At 53.2% G+C, this 16,687-nt stretch overlaps 10 protein-coding genes across 10 annotated transcripts; 5 read left to right on the forward strand and 5 right to left on the reverse strand.

The window, feature by feature from the left end:
* Positions 1 to 124: 124 nt before the first annotated feature.
* On the forward strand, positions 125 to 2,498 carry CKM354_001242300 (uncharacterized protein; the record flags this gene model as incomplete). The annotated part of the gene is made up of 2 exons (XM_044807945.1): positions 125 to 992; positions 1,183 to 2,498. 2 exons carry the CDS (start codon positions 125 to 127, stop codon positions 2,496 to 2,498), a joined length of 2,184 nt encoding a protein of 727 aa, XP_044663880.1.
* A 1,796-nt stretch (positions 2,499 to 4,294) lies between these two features.
* CKM354_001242400 (uncharacterized protein) lies at positions 4,295 to 4,894 on the forward strand (the record flags this gene model as incomplete). The annotated part of the gene is made up of 2 exons (XM_044807946.1): positions 4,295 to 4,529; positions 4,581 to 4,894. The coding sequence occupies 2 exons, from the start codon at positions 4,295 to 4,297 to the stop codon at positions 4,892 to 4,894; spliced, it is 549 nt and encodes a 182-aa protein (XP_044663881.1).
* Positions 4,895 to 5,383: 489 nt separating this feature from the next.
* On the reverse strand, positions 5,384 to 6,181 carry CKM354_001242500 (uncharacterized protein; the record flags this gene model as incomplete). The annotated part of the gene is made up of 3 exons (XM_044807947.1): positions 5,384 to 5,893; positions 5,943 to 6,014; positions 6,152 to 6,181. The coding sequence occupies 3 exons, from the start codon at positions 6,179 to 6,181 to the stop codon at positions 5,384 to 5,386; spliced, it is 612 nt and encodes a 203-aa protein (XP_044663882.1).
* A 548-nt stretch (positions 6,182 to 6,729) lies between these two features.
* On the forward strand, positions 6,730 to 7,366 carry CKM354_001242600 (uncharacterized protein; the record flags this gene model as incomplete). Its single annotated transcript, XM_044807948.1, has 3 exons — positions 6,730 to 6,847; positions 6,928 to 7,177; positions 7,240 to 7,366. The coding sequence occupies 3 exons, from the start codon at positions 6,730 to 6,732 to the stop codon at positions 7,364 to 7,366; spliced, it is 495 nt and encodes a 164-aa protein (XP_044663883.1).
* A 431-nt stretch (positions 7,367 to 7,797) lies between these two features.
* CKM354_001242700 (RNase P/RNase MRP complex subunit) lies at positions 7,798 to 8,505 on the reverse strand (the record flags this gene model as incomplete). The annotated part of the gene is made up of 1 exon (XM_044807949.1): positions 7,798 to 8,505. One exon carries the CDS (start codon positions 8,503 to 8,505, stop codon positions 7,798 to 7,800), a length of 708 nt encoding a protein of 235 aa, XP_044663884.1.
* A 700-nt stretch (positions 8,506 to 9,205) lies between these two features.
* Positions 9,206 to 10,569, forward strand: CKM354_001242800 (uncharacterized protein; the record flags this gene model as incomplete). The annotated part of the gene is made up of 2 exons (XM_044807950.1): positions 9,206 to 9,882; positions 9,933 to 10,569. The coding sequence occupies 2 exons, from the start codon at positions 9,206 to 9,208 to the stop codon at positions 10,567 to 10,569; spliced, it is 1,314 nt and encodes a 437-aa protein (XP_044663885.1).
* A 499-nt stretch (positions 10,570 to 11,068) lies between these two features.
* On the reverse strand, positions 11,069 to 11,899 carry CKM354_001242900 (uncharacterized protein; the record flags this gene model as incomplete). The annotated part of the gene is made up of 1 exon (XM_044807951.1): positions 11,069 to 11,899. One exon carries the CDS (start codon positions 11,897 to 11,899, stop codon positions 11,069 to 11,071), a length of 831 nt encoding a protein of 276 aa, XP_044663886.1.
* Positions 11,900 to 12,448: 549 nt separating this feature from the next.
* On the reverse strand, positions 12,449 to 13,735 carry CKM354_001243000 (uncharacterized protein; the record flags this gene model as incomplete). Its single annotated transcript, XM_044807952.1, has 2 exons — positions 12,449 to 13,528; positions 13,574 to 13,735. The coding sequence occupies 2 exons, from the start codon at positions 13,733 to 13,735 to the stop codon at positions 12,449 to 12,451; spliced, it is 1,242 nt and encodes a 413-aa protein (XP_044663887.1).
* Positions 13,736 to 14,117: 382 nt separating this feature from the next.
* CKM354_001243100 (uncharacterized protein) lies at positions 14,118 to 14,751 on the reverse strand (the record flags this gene model as incomplete). Its single annotated transcript, XM_044807953.1, has 3 exons — positions 14,118 to 14,407; positions 14,464 to 14,522; positions 14,735 to 14,751. The coding sequence occupies 3 exons, from the start codon at positions 14,749 to 14,751 to the stop codon at positions 14,118 to 14,120; spliced, it is 366 nt and encodes a 121-aa protein (XP_044663888.1).
* Positions 14,752 to 15,386: 635 nt separating this feature from the next.
* On the forward strand, positions 15,387 to 16,457 carry CKM354_001243200 (uncharacterized protein; the record flags this gene model as incomplete). The annotated part of the gene is made up of 1 exon (XM_044807954.1): positions 15,387 to 16,457. One exon carries the CDS (start codon positions 15,387 to 15,389, stop codon positions 16,455 to 16,457), a length of 1,071 nt encoding a protein of 356 aa, XP_044663889.1.
* Positions 16,458 to 16,687: the final 230 nt, after the last annotated feature.

Raw genomic sequence — 16,687 nt, forward strand, 5'->3', positions numbered from 1 at the left:
CGCGCCGCCACCCACTCCACAAATCATTGACAACCACAGAACAGCCTTGAGGAAGTCTTCCCCTCTGCCATGCAATGCGCCGCTCCCTAACGCATCAACAGATACGCCGCGCACTGTCGGCACAATGGCAGACAGGGAAGCGCTATCGCCTTCTCCGCCAGCAGTTTTCTGGACGCAGAGCCACGTCTCTGGAGCGAGCGCGCTTGAAGACGCCGAGAGCGATTGGGATTTAGCGCAGGTCGTCTTTAAAGGCCGCAGTAGAGGCAAGGACACGCGGGCAGAAGGAGCTGGCACCCAGGCGCGAAGACTGCTACTCGAGGACTCCACAGATCCATTACCAGGCCACCAGCTTGAAGTGCACTCTTGCCCTTCACAACCAAGCACACCAGAAACGAGAGTCTTCGGCATCTACAAGCTCGCAGAACGCATCTTCACAAACATGTCGCCGGAAGACCTGCTTCTCAACGCTACGAGAGTGTGCAAGCAATGGCATGCCGTGATCTCCTTGTCGCTTGATCTACAGCGGAAGCTCTTCTTCATCCCAGAGGAGGGCCAGTGGGCACAACACGTGAAATCGGTCCTGCGCAAGGGCTATTTCGTCGAAGAGAACGACGACTCGAAGCGCATCGAAGTCACCATCAATCTCTTCATGACTTCGCGCCTGCGGAAGGATCTTGAAGCGCTCGAGGGATACGAGACTACGAAACGCGGCGCGAGCACCGCGCACGTCAATCTGCCAAAGCAGCGCAAGAAGGCACTTCTTCGTGAAGGGGCGAGCTATTGTCGCATGCTCGCTTGCCAGCCGCCGCTCGTTTCCGTGCACTTCCTCGAGGCCGAGAATGAGCGTGATGAGTTGGATCGTATGTACGATGCTTGGGAGGTTGCGAAGCAGGAAGAGGGGGTTTTGATTTGGGATACAATTCTGCGTCAGGAGCTGAGGTATCGCTACAAGCGGAAGCCAGTGGAGTTGGAAGCTTTCAAGAAACACCAGTGTGCGTCCATGGCCTGAAAGGCTATGTGATTGATCAGGCCTAGGGAAAGACATGAGCTTGATACTGTAAATACGGCTTGTGTCGATTCAGTGCGGAAGGCTGCGGCCGCCGACTACATCTGCATGGTGTTTGATCGGCCGCAATGCCCGCCCGGAATGAGGGAGAGTCTTTATGTTTGCCATGCAAACAGCTGGAGCTTATATGCCGCTTGAGCCGACTTGCAAGGGCGAGGATATGGCCATCAGACAATCCAATATATTGGGTGCACCTTATTCCGTGATAAGCCAGAAGCCACATAAGGTTGTTGTTTGTGCATTTGAGCTCGAAGAAGGTGATGGATCGAATCTTACAAATCATCCAGCGAATGTAGCGGGTTTGCATGTGAAACGTCTGAGCTCTTCATTGGCACGGCAAGGATGTCCCTGTTGGCTGTCTTCTCGCCCACCACAATGTAACTTGCCAACTCGTGCAACCCACATTGGAACCGCGACCAACTGTTCGACTTCTGAGAGAGTGAGCACCATGGTATGGTCCTCGCTTCGAGTGAGCAGTGCGCATCAACTGAGTGGCGTGCAGACATCTAATCCGACCTTTCTCAAGCGCAAGGCATCTGCCGCAGCGCTCGAACTCTCTGCGAAGCGTGCTGGCCCCGGAGACGCAATGAGTAGCGCCTCGAACACCTCAGCAGCTGAACTCGACCCGGAGCATAAGCGTACAGATGTCGCGACGTCCAGTGCCGGCGGAGCGGGAGATCGGAATGGAGCTCAGCGGATGTTCAACATTGTTGAGCTGCTGGAAAGTGTCTTGCTCGAATTATCCTTCAAAGACCTACTCATCACCATGCCTCAGGTGTGCAAGCACTTCAAGAATGTCATCGACAACTCAGCCTCGATCCAGCAAGCGCTCTTCTTCCAGCCGCTGCCCGGACCAGAGGTGCACTTCTTCAGAGGAACAGGTCCAGAGGCAGATTACGATGGCTTCTTCGCCGTGGAGGAGCACGCACCGAAGCGTGTTCATGTCGCGAGCAACCCACTATTCGGCAGCGCTGAACAGTGGCTCCTACGCAATATTCAATACGGCCATGCTCGTTATTTCGTTGCTGGACAGTCGCAGATCCAGGCGTTCGAGCGACCTGAAGCTAGCTGGAGGAGGATGCTTGGCTCGCAGCCACCAGTGAAAGCCCTCGTGTTTGGATCTGCCGCTGGCAAAGATCACGAGTTCGTCGTGAAGAAGGACGACTGGCTGCGTGTGGAGGACTACATCCTCCCAAAAGAGCAGTTCTCGAAGCTGAGTTGCAGGTTTTGGTCAGAAGAAAGCCGTTTCTGTAAGTGGGAGGTTCATCGTCCGAGCCAGGTGAAGAGGGTCGAATATCACGTTGTCGAGTGCGTGGCATGCGGAAGAGTTGGACATACGTCGGAAAACTGCAAGGTTCATATCGGCTCGAGTCCTCCAGTGGTTTTCAGGCCGATGAACTGTGGTGGAACCCTTTCTCATCTTGTGCTGTAGGGGAGCAGCATGATCTCCCTTGCAAGTGTTTCACCTGGTCCCGCGGATTGGTAGACAACAGCCTGAGATCGAGTCGTGCATAGCACATGCTTGAGCGCGACCCAAAATGGCCCAGCGCCTCTCCTTAATAACCAGTCGCCTCGCCAAGATGTAGAACTTCTGTTCAAAGCGTATTCTCCCGCCTCTCCACCCCCTCGTCGCATTCCCGCCGCCCGCGCCGCCGTCCTCCCTACCCCGCGGCAGCTCAGCCACAAATTTAATAGTTATAACGGACTTCAAATCTTACACTGCCACGTACGCCACAACAGTCGGGGACAAAATCACGCTTTGCCTAGCTGCTAAGATCGTGAGCCCCAACGACGAGATTAGTACTATGACGGCTTGCTTACCCGACTCCGGCACGAGGGCATTCGAATCCAAAGGATTAGTCTTCCACCCAGGACTGTCACTGTTTCCATTGATCAGTAAAAGAGATCCTGCGAGCTCCGACTGGGAAGACCTCGGAGGTGTACGTTTTTTTTGTCATTTCTTTTGCTTTTGGAATGGACTTGTGCGAACCAGCTTGTGCGCGCGGTGTGCGACGTATGCAATTATTGTTTGTTGGTCTTTTTGCTCTTGTTTTGATGGACGGCGTGCCAAGACATATGTGAGGCAATGGCTGATTTGCCTGCTGATTTGACGCCGAGCTCAATGAATGTCGTTCAAATATAGCATCGGTTTGCTGAGCCAGTGCGCCCGACTGTCGCTCTGTTCGATTCCGCTGTGTGGCTTCGTTTTGACATCCGCGCGATGCACCAATTATTCTCCGTTACAATTGAAAGGTCTTACCACAACAGGTGTCCGGGCCTGTCCCATCGCGTCGCACCTCCTCGCTGTCGTTTTGTCTCTGAGGAAGAGGTCCGTATCAACTTCTTGCGATATGCCATGTTCGCGAGAGAGTATGGCTACATCATTGTGTCCTCTGTGGTGGTCTTGCTGTACGCGAACATGCCATCACTTGAAGGCCTAGGGCTGGTCGGTGCTGCAATAGCATGACATGAGACGGAGGCAGCCGATCATTGGCTCGTGCAGAACGTCTTGAATATCAGAGAGTGTACAGACATGAGGTGTGGTTGGGAAGAAGGTGACCCCCATGCCGAGAAAATCGTAGCGCGGTGGGACTATTGATCGCTTGTGGGACTGCGACCATATGATCCTTGCACCTCACCTCGCAGCTCTCGGTGCTACACCCCGAGCGACAATCACAGCTTCCTTTTCTGCACGGGTATGTCTCCACCTGTCTCGTCTACCGATCTTGGTCGCTGGGCACTTTCAACTGTGAAGGCGCAATGATAAGGATTTTGATTGTCTCCCGAACATCAGTGCACGAGTCCCAGCCTCAAGCGGGGTGCAGCTAAGCCAAAGTCGCGTCGAGACTTCCAGAGGCGTCGCGGCCTCGTGTCCAGGACCATTCAGTGCCGCGTACTCGCGAATGCAAGCGGTATAGCTTAAACGATGAGTATGATAGCTACCAATAGGACATGCTGCACGGTTGCTGTATAGAAGATCTCCGAGGTTTCGTGGCTTCCCATTGACATATCCGCTCACAACTCGCACTTTTTGTTTGCTCCCTGGCGGCTTCCCAGCAAGCACATCCTTCTCCAGAAATTCAGAAGCTTCCAAGGTTCCTAGCTGTCAAGGTCATTAGCTTCAGCCCACAAGGCGCCTGAGACCTTGCCGACATACACTTCACCTCCAGTAGAAACTATCAACATTGGACTTTTCAACAGAACTACAACGCGATCACATCAAGCATGATGCAGCTCATATACAGCACCCTCGCACTCGCTCTGCTGAATGTCGCGGTGCACGCGAACCCAGCGCCAGCAGCTCTTGTCCCAAACCTCAGGCGACAAGAAGCCCCAATGACAATGGCCACTGGCGCTACAAGCAGCGCGATCACGACGGCGTCAGAGTCGCAGGTCACAGACGTATACACTGGAGTCTTCACCGCGGGCGCGAATGGTGTATATGGCATAACCTCACAATCTGGTGCGCAACCAAGCTTCCGCCACTTTGAACCGAGCTGACTCAATTGTGTAGGCTACGTCCAAATTGCCGGCTACTCACTCACCGCAGAAGGCGCAGGCGCATTGGTTGGAGGGCTCCGTGTCTCGGTCGCGAGCGAAGGTGAAGTCGTCGTCGGAGGGACCACGGTGCCATTGGAGCAGTACACGCTATCTTCCTCAACCTCTGAGCAAACGCGTACAACCCAGCCAACAATGACGAGCGAGACTGCCAGCGGATCCGAGACGACTGAGAGTGCGGCCACTACCAGTTCGGGCGCCGCAGATACTGTTGGAGTCGGGTTCGCTGGAGTGGCTATCCTAGGTGGACTGGGCGCATTGTTCTTATGATGGCAGCCCTTTCGGCTGCATGCGGACACCGACTTTTGGGTCTTGAGCGGTTTTGCAATTTGCTTTGCGACGGAGCGTTCCGATACCCTTCTGCGAGACGAAAATTACGAAGCCATGACAACGCACTATGAACAGAATACGAACAGCGTAGTCAGTAGAACAGTGATTGATTAGCAGTACGAGTTATCAGGTGAAGCGTCTGCGAGTTCTTTGCATTGCAGTGTCATACTATACCTAGCTCGTCGTCAATTCTGCCCCTGATGCTAGATTTCTTCCGAGGACCGCAGCGGCGGTCGAGAACGTTCGACCCCCCGGCTGCTCTCCACCGTCTGCTAGTGTTTGTGATGCATGGGTCTACTGCCATGGCTGACCAACAGCGTGGTCTGTCCAAATTCTGCAGCAGCCTCGAATGCGACGCGAGAAGTAACCCAGGTCTTCATCGTGTCTTGTCTCAATATTTTCTCCAGTCCTTCTCCCGTTTTCCACGTTCTACCTGCCAAAACCGCCTGGTCCAGGAGGGAAACCTCTACCACCCGGCGGAGGCTGAAACCCAGGTGGCGCAAAGCCTGGAGGTCCTCCCGGTGGGAAGCCAGCAGGTGGTGCAAACCCAGGACCGCCTCTGCCGGGAAATCCACCTGGAGGTCCAAACCCAGCACCAGGGAAACCCGGGCCACCAACACCCGCCGCAGGGCCCTGCAATCCAATACCAGCTCCTCTGCCTGCAGGCTTAGCGATTCCTGGGCCTGCCTGTACAACTCCTGCAGCTGGTCCTCCGCCGGGTGCGCTCTGTCCGAGTCGTGCAGAAGGGTCGGCGGGTGGTGGTCCGTCGACGGAGCAGGACACGATGTTGGCGCCTCGTACGATGGCCAAGCCGAGAGAGCGTTTCTCTTCGGATTCGATCGTTTGTGCGCCTGTTGACGCGCCTGGGGCGCCGCCTTGCTTGGTCTTCCTCTTGACCTTTCGGAATTCTTCGCAATCGGCGAGGACGAGGTTCATGTGCTACTGATCGTCAGCACAGATTCTCCTGTCTTTCCACAGCTCCATTTACCTTGTCGAAAGCAAGCATTTGTCCAACTAGCTGCCGTCCATCATTCGTCGTTGCGCGCATTCGGTAGTTGATCTGATTTGCATGTAAGTGAGACATTCTGGTCGCGGGATTGAGGAGTACTCACGAAGCCTTGCTATTCATCATATCAGCGAGCTGTCTCTGTCAACGCAGGACTCCTTTTGAAGTGGAGTAAATGGGTCGAGACTCACCATCTTGCCCTGCTTCTGGGTTGACGCCATCTTGGCGGTAATGCGCGCCTAAGCACGACTTCGATCCTGGTCGGAAGTTCCCAGCGAGTCCACGCGTGTATTCGGATATGAAGTTGTAGTCGGACGTGGGAGCGAAGATGTGCGGATGTCGCATGTGCCTGACCGCGCAGCAGCCAAAGTTCTTTGCTGCGCTCGGCTAGTGCCGACGTTAGCGGCGCCAAGCGCCCACTTTGAATCAGCACCCTCACTTTTGCGCTGCGAAGCGACCTCGACTGCTCTGCTTCAGCACCTGCTCGTACTAACACAACACAACCAGGACGTGACCAGCCGTCTCACTAGCACAATGGTGAGTGTCGCCAACACCATGCGCGCCTCTCTACGACTGCACCCGATCTGCTTCTCTTGAAACATGATCTGAAAAGCGTCTGTCGATGCGAAAATGGTGTACGGTACGGGAGAGGAAGTGCATTGGCTAACCATTCCATCGCGGATTGCAGGCAAAGGGCGAATCTTCCACACAGCAGGCCGATGGCTCCGCCGTCAAGACCCAGGGCGGCAGCGACAAGTCCGCCAACCCCATGCGTGAGCTCCGCATCCAAAAGCTCGTCCTCAACATCTCCGTCGGCGAGTCTGGTGACAGACTTACTCGTGCCGCCAAGGTGCTCGAGCAGCTGAGCGGTCAGACTCCAGTCTACAGTGCGTACACTCCTGGCCGCCATCAATGCGGTTCTGCCAAAGTTTTGCACCGAGCAATCTCGATTAACAGGTCAATACAGGCAAGGCCCGCTACACCGTCCGTACCTTCGGTATCCGTCGTAACGAAAAGATTGCCGTCCACGTCACCGTCCGTGGACCAAAGGCCGAGGAGATCCTCGAGCGTGGCCTCAAGGTCAAGGAGTACGAGCTCCGCAAGCGCAACTTCTCCGAGACTGGCAACTTCGGCTTCGGTATCTCCGAGCACATCGACTTGGGTATCAAGTACGACCCAGCGATCGGTATTTACGGAATGGACTTCTACTGCTGCATGTGCGTATACTCTGAGCAAAAAACTTCGAATAGCAGAATGGCTACTGACGAAGCCTGAACAGGACCCGCCCTGGTGAGCGTGTCTCCAAGCGTCGCCGAGCGAAGGCTAGAATCGGTGCCTCCCACCGCATCACCCGCGACGAGACTGTCAAGTGGTACAAGAACCGCTTCGAGGGTATTGTGCGATAAATGCATTCTGCGAAAGAGACGGCTTGAGAAATCAGCCTACGAAATCTCAATGAAAAGCATGGGAACTTGGCGCAAATGAGCACGGCTGCTGGTGGTTTGAGTAGATACCCAGACATAAGATTATGGCCTATCGGAGCTCTTCTCAAGCATGAGCAAGATCAATTCAATGGAGGCTTCACCACTGCGTGACTTTGCCGCTTAACCATTCGATCGCTGCCTCATTGCGTCTTTCATTTGTCCTGTCTCTTACCTCACTTCGCGTTACACTTGCATCCGCCGTCTACGCGTCTCGCCTCTCATGTCAACCCTGCCGATGAAGTACATTTGGAGTAGCATCAGCAAGCACGGCTTGTCAAGCCTAGCATGTGCTCACAGATGTGGGCAGACCTGGTAATGCGCTTGAGTGCATTCATTCTTTGGAGCATTTGTTCTCATATATCGGGATCTATGTGCATCTTGAACTTCTTGTTCGCACGATCTGGAGCCCGACTCTCAAATTGATGCCCATATAGCTCAAAGACCAACGGCTTCATCCTGTCCTTCTCCTCCGCCTCAACTCCACCTTTCTCCTCGAATGGTACCTCAAACCGAAAGACCGTGTGCTCTTTCGGGACAGTCTTCAACTCATTCCTCGCTGTGATGATCTCAAACGTAAACCTCGTATCCTTCACCACAATCCCCTTCAATCCCACTCTACTTGGACACCTGCTTCTGACAATCTCCATCATCGCACCATGATAGTCAGCCGTGACAAGCATGGGTCCAGCTCCATTAGGCTCAACATGCGTCTTTCCATCTTTCAACCCCAGAATTTCGCGCATGTAATCGCACCACATACGATGCAGCGGCTCGTAAATAGCATACTTTCGCTGATCTTTCGGGATGTCGTAGATACCGAGTGCGCGTTTCTGCTTCGCAGAGAGCGGTTTGGGCTTCTTGGATTTTCGCTTCGCTTTCTCTTTCTGATGCCGTTCGTACTGTCGTTTTGCTCGCGCGTTGACACTTGGATCTGGTGAAGTTGGGCGAAGCAAGAGCGGGATCTTTTTGACTTTGTCGCTGAAGATCTTGCTCGCGATTTCGGGTTCGTGTGCACGAGACAGGAGCTCGTGGGCGATGTGATCAGTTGGCTGGACAGCCATGACGGGGAAATGTTGTTCACATGTCTGCTACCTGAGTGGGAGATTTTGGGCGAGCGAAAGTGTGAGGTGCATCAAAAAGTGCTGCTGAGTCATCCATGCGCTTTTCCCAGATGCCAAGGAGCTGCTGTCTCCTGCCCGTTGCGGTGTGAGCAAAGACAACGACAGAAGTACAAGATCACGAGATTTGTGAACTCATCAACAGATCACTAGTAGTCGGATCGATCAATCGAGTCCTCGCTGGAAGCAGCTTCACCTCGCTGTCCGTATCCTGATCAGGCGTAGCTCACATCGGATTCGCGACCTCTGCACCACAGACGAGATTCGAAGGATTGAACATTTGCCAACTTCGACTTCGCATAGTCAGCACGGCCATAGTGGCCCTCCGAAAGGCCGAAACGTTACGCTCACTTTCATTTTGTTTGGACAGAAAGCGTTCTGTACTGGCATCAGGTCGTTTGACTTCATCTAGCCCCGCTTCCAAGCCGGACATTGTGTGGCGTACTTCCTATGTCATGGAAGGTTAAGTTGCATGGATAGTGCGGTCTCATGCTCTCAGGTACAACGGAAGGTGCCAATCAGGAATTGCCTTATTATATAACTCCGTTCGATTGTAGCATTTGCCTAGAGCTCAATGCTTAGACACCTTCGGCCGTTATTACGAACTGCCGACAGACAAGTCGAGACGAACCTCATCAGAACCATGGCCACCGCAAATACCGTCCAGCTTCAATCTACGACCCAGCCGCAATTCTCACTTGAACACATCCAGCAAGCATCCACGAAGAAGGCAAGCGAGCTTCTGCAAGAGAATCACGAGAAGCATCATATTTTCTTCAATACAGATGGCTTCCATAATCACATTGCTCACCAACTCCTTACAATATGGTCACTAAACGCGAGTCCAGAGGATATTCAACGGGGATATGACACAAACAGAAGCTATCAAAGACCGGCTAAAAAGCCACAGACTACCATCGTAAAAGAGCTCCACGATCCGAAGAAGTTCATCGGCTATCTTGGACCAGATAAGTACTACAATGACTTCCTCGAATTCTTCCAAGAGGAAATCGACAAGAAAGGATGGCAGGATGTTCTGCAAGAGTACGTTTTTGCCGGCGACGAGCGAGCAGAGACTATGTTGGTCAGAATGTACGCCGGATTCTTGCACCCTATCATCCATCTTGGATTTGGGATCGAGTTCGAGCAGCCAGCCATCATCGCCGAAGCTCTCGCTCAAGCATGTTGCCACGATGAATGGATAGGGAAAGCACTCTTGCCAGCCGAGAAAGCCACAAAGCAGAACGGAAACGACAAGAGCATCGTTGAACTGCTCGACGAACTCCGCTCAAACAAGGAGATTTTCGATGCGCCATATTGGTGAGCAGCATATGCCTTGAAGCAGTACTGTAGAAACTGACATCTTCCAGGTCCGATCGTAACAAGATCCGCGACGGCCTCCTCGCCCGCTCGCCCCAGCCGCTCATAGATATCATCTCCCAAGTTCGCATCAAACCCTCCGACCTCGAAAGCAAGACAGCCGAAATGACCAATGCTGCAATCCTCTACACAGCAGGCGCCCAAAGACCCAACAAGACTGTCAAGTTCGACTTCTACTTCATGCACTGCGTCAACGCCTCGATTTTCTGGCCAACTTTCAATCGTCAAACGTGGTTGTCCGAAGCAACCAAGGTCCGACTCCTCGAATGGAAGATCCGATTGGATTTGATCATGTACGCCTCCCGAAAGTCGCCAGAGATTAGGTTGAATGAAATTCGGGAGTACACGCCGAGAAAGTCGTCAGACTGGGACGAAGTCTTTGCGAGAGCTTGTAAATTCGATGATGATGGGCATGCGTCGAAATTGGTGCGTGCTGTGGCGAATGCAGAGAAAGTATCGAAGCCTTTTGAGGGAAAGAAAGGTTTTATGTTGGAAGGCGATGACTGGTTGAAGATTGCTCATATGGTAATTGACTCGGTCGAAATCCAAGGAGACACTTGGATCAGAAGTGCGGGCTTTGATGAGGCGTGGGAGCAGGTGCCTGAGAGAAAGGGTGCAAGATTGTAATTGTACCGCAGTACGGGTTCGAACAGTCATCTCGATCTCTCTGCTCCATTGCAGCAAGCTATGCCACCGCTGGCTCGCTTTATAGTTCTTTCTTCCTACTGTTCGCTTTCGGGATTATCTCATGTGTATCCTTTCCATCAATTTTCGCGCCCCTCACCAGAGAGTGGCAGCTGACATCCTGGGAAAGGTGAAGAAACAAGTCGAGTCGGATATCTTTTTAAACGAGTATCATGAACGCTAAACTGAGCAGAACTGAACTGAAAGAGAGCTGAGTTTGCACTCGCTCCATTGCGGCTCTTTCCTAGCCCTCGTACTTCCCTATACGCCACTCATGCACCGTGTGTAGGAATCATCCAGTATCCTCAGATACGTGATCGCAGTAATGACTCATGAAAATTCAAACCCAGAATGATCGGTTGATGATGCTTTTCCAAGACGCGCTCACATGAAGTCGCCACTAAATTGCGTTAGCCCGATGTACCCAATTCCAAGGATCGGGTTATACATACTCGTCAAGTCCATCGTCGTCGTAAGCATACGTGTCCGCTGCGCGTGAGGTGTCCCTAGCTGCATTCAACGTCGTTTTGGTCTTCGCTGCCTTGGTCTTCTTGCCGCCCTTCTCAGCAGCCTTCTCTTCCTTCAGCTTCTCGTTGCTGACGGCCGTCAGACCACTCGCGACCTTCTTCACTTGCTCGCTGTTCATCTCCTTGACAATCTGCTTCGAGAACTCCTTCATGAAGAGCTCGTACTGAGGCTTTTTCGCAATGTTGTTGAAAAGAGGCACCAAAGTCTCGCGGAGTGTGGCAAAGTCCTTCGCGCTGGATGGGTTGAACAGCTTCAAGCTCGAAAGATCGATCGCGCTCGTCGGGTCCTCAGAGTCGGCTTGCACAGTGATGGCCTTGTTCGTGCCGCGCTTAGCTGGGCCGCTACCTCCACCACCAAACAGGTCTTCGGCATTCTTGAGATCGCTCTCCATCTCCTGAGCCCGTAGTCGTGCGCGTCGCGAAGCCTCGTCTTCCTCCTCGCTGCTCTCGCCATCTTCGGCTTCTGCGCGCTCTCTTCGCCGCTGCTCGCGAAGCTCCTCCAGACGTTGCGCCTTGGACTTCTTCTCTGCCTTGGCCGCCGCGTCGGCCTTTGCCTTCGCTTCCGCGGCCTTTTTCGCCTTTTCGCGTTCTTCTTCGCTGTCCTCAGCAGCGTCCCATGACTCTAGCACATCCTCTTCCTCTTCGTCATCGAATTTGCCGCGGCGCGCGACAGTCGGGGGTGGTGGCGAGGATGCGGGCGTGCTATCGGTCTCTTCATCGTCCCACGACGTTTTGGAGGGCGCCATGATTGCGATTGTTCTTCGCGGGCAGTCGTCTTTGTCGTTGCAAAATTGTGTGTCAAGCTCGTTCCAAGGTGTACTGAATAGCGGCGACGCTGGTTGCGAGTGACCAGGTGGCAGTCAAATTTGTAGGCAAGTGGTACGAGAAAAGGAGGGCAGATGTCTGGGTCGGGAGAAATGTCTACCAGGCGTTGGTGGGGGGCTGTGGGCACCTGCAGGATGACATCCGATTCTTTGTTGGGCAGCGATCACCGCGCGCTAAGACTTTTGAGTCACCATCACATGCATCAAAATAGCACCACTACGGAAATGCAAGGAAAACTTGCAGAATTGCACATGTACAGTTTGTTGGCAAGAACTACTCCTGCATCGTCGAGTACCTGGTATCATCCATCGACACACGTATCACCGCCAAGACTGTCTCAAGTCCCGAAAGCTAAACTCGAGTCGGCGGGATATGCGTGGCCCGTGCTGGCAATTCTTTGCGAGGCCACAGTAGTATTGAACACACTCCTGGCTGATTATCCCCTTATGCCGTTTTTCCATTGGTGCTCCTCAGCCCAGTGTCTCTTCTGTGATCCTATGCAAATCGAAGACATCAGGATCCATACTGTCCAACTCAAGCAAATCCAGGCCGTCCACGTCCCCGTCTCCCAGCAGCTTCTTCGCACGCCTGCCATAAATCTCCCATGTGCCCTTCTGCGGCAGACTCATACGCCTCCAATGCTCATGAACCACGCTCGCCACTGTCTGGTCTACCTCAGGTGGACGAAGACGCTTCCATACATGCGGATATGCATAGTAATAGAACAAAACCATCCCCGTCGCGTCGAACAGATCTGCTACCTGTCGAAGCCTGGCAGCTTGCTGTTTGCCTTCTAAAGCTCGGATTTCCTTGTAGTTGGCGTGGGCAAAATTGCCGTACATCATTCGAGGTTCATAGTCGAAGCGGTCTGAGAGTACGTCTAGCAGCTGGCTGCTCTCTGTCTGACCTGCGGCGAACGTGATCGATGTTGTGCACAGCAAGACAGCCTTCTCGAGATCGACCTGGGGAAGCGTTTGGTCGAGAAGCGGCATGTCGTCGCCAGTACCAGTTGGGAAAGTCGCCGAATGGAGGAATTCAGTCTGATCCTCAACTTGCTCATCTTCCTCTCTATCGTCTTCGGTAGCTTGATCGGCCATGCTGCTCTTGATGTCGTCTTGTGTAAGATCAGTGACCATGTTCTCGTCCTTCACCCAATGCTTTCCCTCTTCGCGGAACTCCTCCGGCACTTCCTGCTTCGTATACTCCGCCACAGCCATCTCTGCAAACCGGCGATACTCATACCATTCATCACTGTACCCAGCATCCCTCAAGCAATCTTCTACCTTCAGCGTGCCTTGCTTAAGCGCCAGACGCAGCTCCGTGACCTTCTGCGTCCAGAAGAAAGACTGCTCCGGCGACATGAGAAACCAAATTTGAGCCGCTGTCTTGTGGTGCAGCCTCTTGCTTCGGCCAGTGGCGCGCAGATCGTCACGTCGATGCTGAAGTACAGGTTCGACGTGGTGAACAAACATGTTCTGCGCATTGCCTGAGAATTTTCGAACAGCTCTGTCGATTTCGCGCTGTCGAGCTGCGGACGGAAAGGCCTTGTACTTTGAGATATCCAGCACTGGCAGGGGCTGGTATCATTGATCCACTGCTGGAGTAGCCGCTTGCGGAGTGGAAATGATTGCGGGCGCGAGCGTTTGATTTGGGTCATCGGAAGAAGCTCCAGATTTCTCTTGGTGTTCCGAGTTGTCATCGGGCAGATCGATAGAAGAAGGCAGATCACCTCCTGACTCCTGCGGTGGATCAGTCATCGCGAGATGCGCAGACTGCCATGTGACCAGTATCTGGGAGCTAAGTGAGAGTGGTTGAATCAACTTCAGTTGAGAACGCGGGGTACAGAAAGGGAAGGAACGCAAGAATCTGAAGCAGAAAAACTGCTCTGCTTACCACAGCGCTTTTATGGGTATCTCAAAGTCGCAAGCTGCGTGCTCTCTATGCCGTTTACGCCGCGCGATGTCTTCCGCAGCGTCATGTTTCGCGCCATCACATCTCGCGACGGATTCTCATTTCTCGTACCCAGCCCATCCTTTCCAAACGCCACGCTCATGCTTTTGCGATCAGAGACGAAATCCGAGTCTCAGCGCCCATCAACTAGTCGTATCATGAATCCACCATGTCTTGCGCACGATGCTCTTACAAATCTCCACCAGCGCCAGCAATCTTCTTCAACTCCATTTCTTTCGTGAATTCCTGGTCGAGTTGACCGAGTTCTTTAACGAGGTCCTGACACGCAGTGACAACTGCCTCCTTGGGTGTGATCTCACCGTCCGTCTGCACGCGGAGTTTGAACGTCGCGAAGAGTGGATGGGGTACTTGGTAGCCTGCGAAGAGGACGTGGTCGGCTTTGGCGAGCTTTGCGCGGAGCAGGTTGCCTAGAGTGTGGTCTTCTTTGTTGAAAGTGAACATGGAGGCATTTGGGACGCCTGAAGTATCGATGTTAGTAACTACACCTTATGTCCCGTAGCGGAGATGTACTTACGAGTCTCCTGCTCAACCTCGACCTTCTTCTCGCCCTCACCAAGGAGAAAGGATTCGTATCTGTCTGGAGTGTCAACAGTTGTATCAATTAGGCTCCCCACATGTTGCAATTTGCTGGCATCGAGCCCAAAGGCAGTACGATTCTTTTTGGAATCATAGCCCAAGTTCGGGTTCTGACCGCCTGTGAGGACGGGAGATGTGCGATCCGTCATGATTGCTGTCTCTTTCTGCCTTCCTTGCGACTCGAGCTACAACTGTTGTGCTGTACGTACCTGTCTGGTGCGTTCATCTTCGCAACTTATATGGGCTGCGCGCTGGCACAACGGTTTGCTCGAAAGTCAAGTGCAGTGAACGGTAGAGAGAGAACTCGAAGTTGGACGAAGTCGCGAGTGCGGGCGATGCGTAGACGCGTGTGAATTCGAGAGCGAGTCGAATGTTTCTTCTGAACAAAGCGAAGCTTGAACGGCCCTGCGTAGGCAAAAGCTAGTGTGTGAATGGTTTACCGGCAAGTGGAGCGAGAGTGAATGGAGACCGTGCAGGTGATGGAGGTCGCGATGCTTTGTCGCGTGCAGATCCGAAACCGAGGATTCCCTGCTTGCGGACACCCATCACTTTGCGATTTCTCTCATAAACTGGATTCCGCAGATGCCGCGCTTGTCAACACAGAGCGCCTTAGCTACGCTTCACAATGCGGAGATACGAGTTTCGAAAGGGCACTCGAGCTCTGCGGGTAGTTTTTGCTTTCCGGCAGTAGGACGCAGTCGAGTCCGGAGAAAGCTGAGTTCGACGTCAGCCAATCTGATGAGCAACACCCAAGCTGAGCATGCTCGGCCGATGTCGCAGTCGCGGCTCATATATATAATAGCTGCCCTCATAGATCAGTGAGTAACAAACATACATTACGCAAGCCCGTAAATCGTCAAGATGGACCAGCTCAAGAAAGACTACCCGTGGACAAAGGCGCCTTTGGTCTGTGTCGCACCAATGAGGTTGATCGCCTTGGCAAGTCTGGCAACAGAAGTCTCTCGAGCAGGAGGTCTAGGATTTATAGGAGCCGGAAGTGATGCTTCAAATTTGGAATCAATACTAGAAGAGGCCAAGCAGCAGATAACCGGGGCACAGGTATTGAAAGAGGTCAACGATGTTATGCCTATTGGAATTGGCTTCTTATTATGGGCTGGCGAGGAGCTATTGAACGAAGCATTGCCATTGCTTGCTAAGTATAAACCAGCTGCGGTGTGGTTGTTTGCACCACGACAGGTTGGCGACTTTGAAGAATGGACGAGAGAGATCAGACGAGTGACGGATGGCAAGACGAAGATTTGGATCCAGGTCGGCCAAGTTGCGGAGGCGTTCGACGTGACGACGATTTGTGAGCCGGATGTTCTCGTCGTACAAGGACAAGATGCTGGTGGGCATGGACTGGAACAAGCCTCTGGCCTTGTACCGCTTGTGCCAGAAGTGGATGATGCTATCACCGGCCTGGCGCATACCAAAGGCATCAAGAAGCCTACCATCATCGCCACTGGTGGCATCATGGACGGTCGTGGAGCAGCCGCTGCCATCGCTCTCGGTGCCAGTGGAGTCACATTGGGCACACGATACTTATCTGCTCCCGAGGCAAACATCGCCAAAGGGTATCGAGACGCCGTCTTCAGTGCTTCCGATGGTGGTGTCTGGACCAAGCGCGTCAAACTCTACGACACTCTTCGCGGTACTCGAGATTGGCCAGAGCGCTACGGCGGCAGAGGCGTTCTCAACGAGACATGGTTCGATTCGGAGAATGGCCTGAGCATTGAAGAGAACCAGAAATTATATGATGAGGCCATGAAGAAGGGCGATGAGGGCTGGGGCGCAAAAGCTCGTCTCGCAACATATGCTGGCGCTGGCGTTGGTCTAGCAAAGAGTGTCAAGTCAGCTGCAAGGATTACAGAAGAGGTTCGCGATGATGCGAAAAAGGTATTGAAGCATGCCGCTGCGGTAGCTGCCATTTAGCCACGGTGTGGTGTAAACATACCTTTCTCTGGAGAAACGGACGCCTCCTAGCTCACGAGGGTGGCTATGAGCAGAATGTCCGCAAGAACGATCGCGAGAGACCAATTCTTTCTCCAAGAAGGCAACGGGGTTCTCTGCCTCTAAGACTACCAAACAAGCAAAACATCGTCGCATAAGGCTGACTGAGAGACGATAGTGGTAAAAGTAATCGGTATAGCACAGATGTAGCA

This window comes from Cercospora kikuchii (assembly GCF_019650295.1).
Source record: "Cercospora kikuchii DNA, contig_00009, whole genome shotgun sequence".
NCBI lineage: Eukaryota > Fungi > Ascomycota > Dothideomycetes > Mycosphaerellales > Mycosphaerellaceae > Cercospora > Cercospora kikuchii.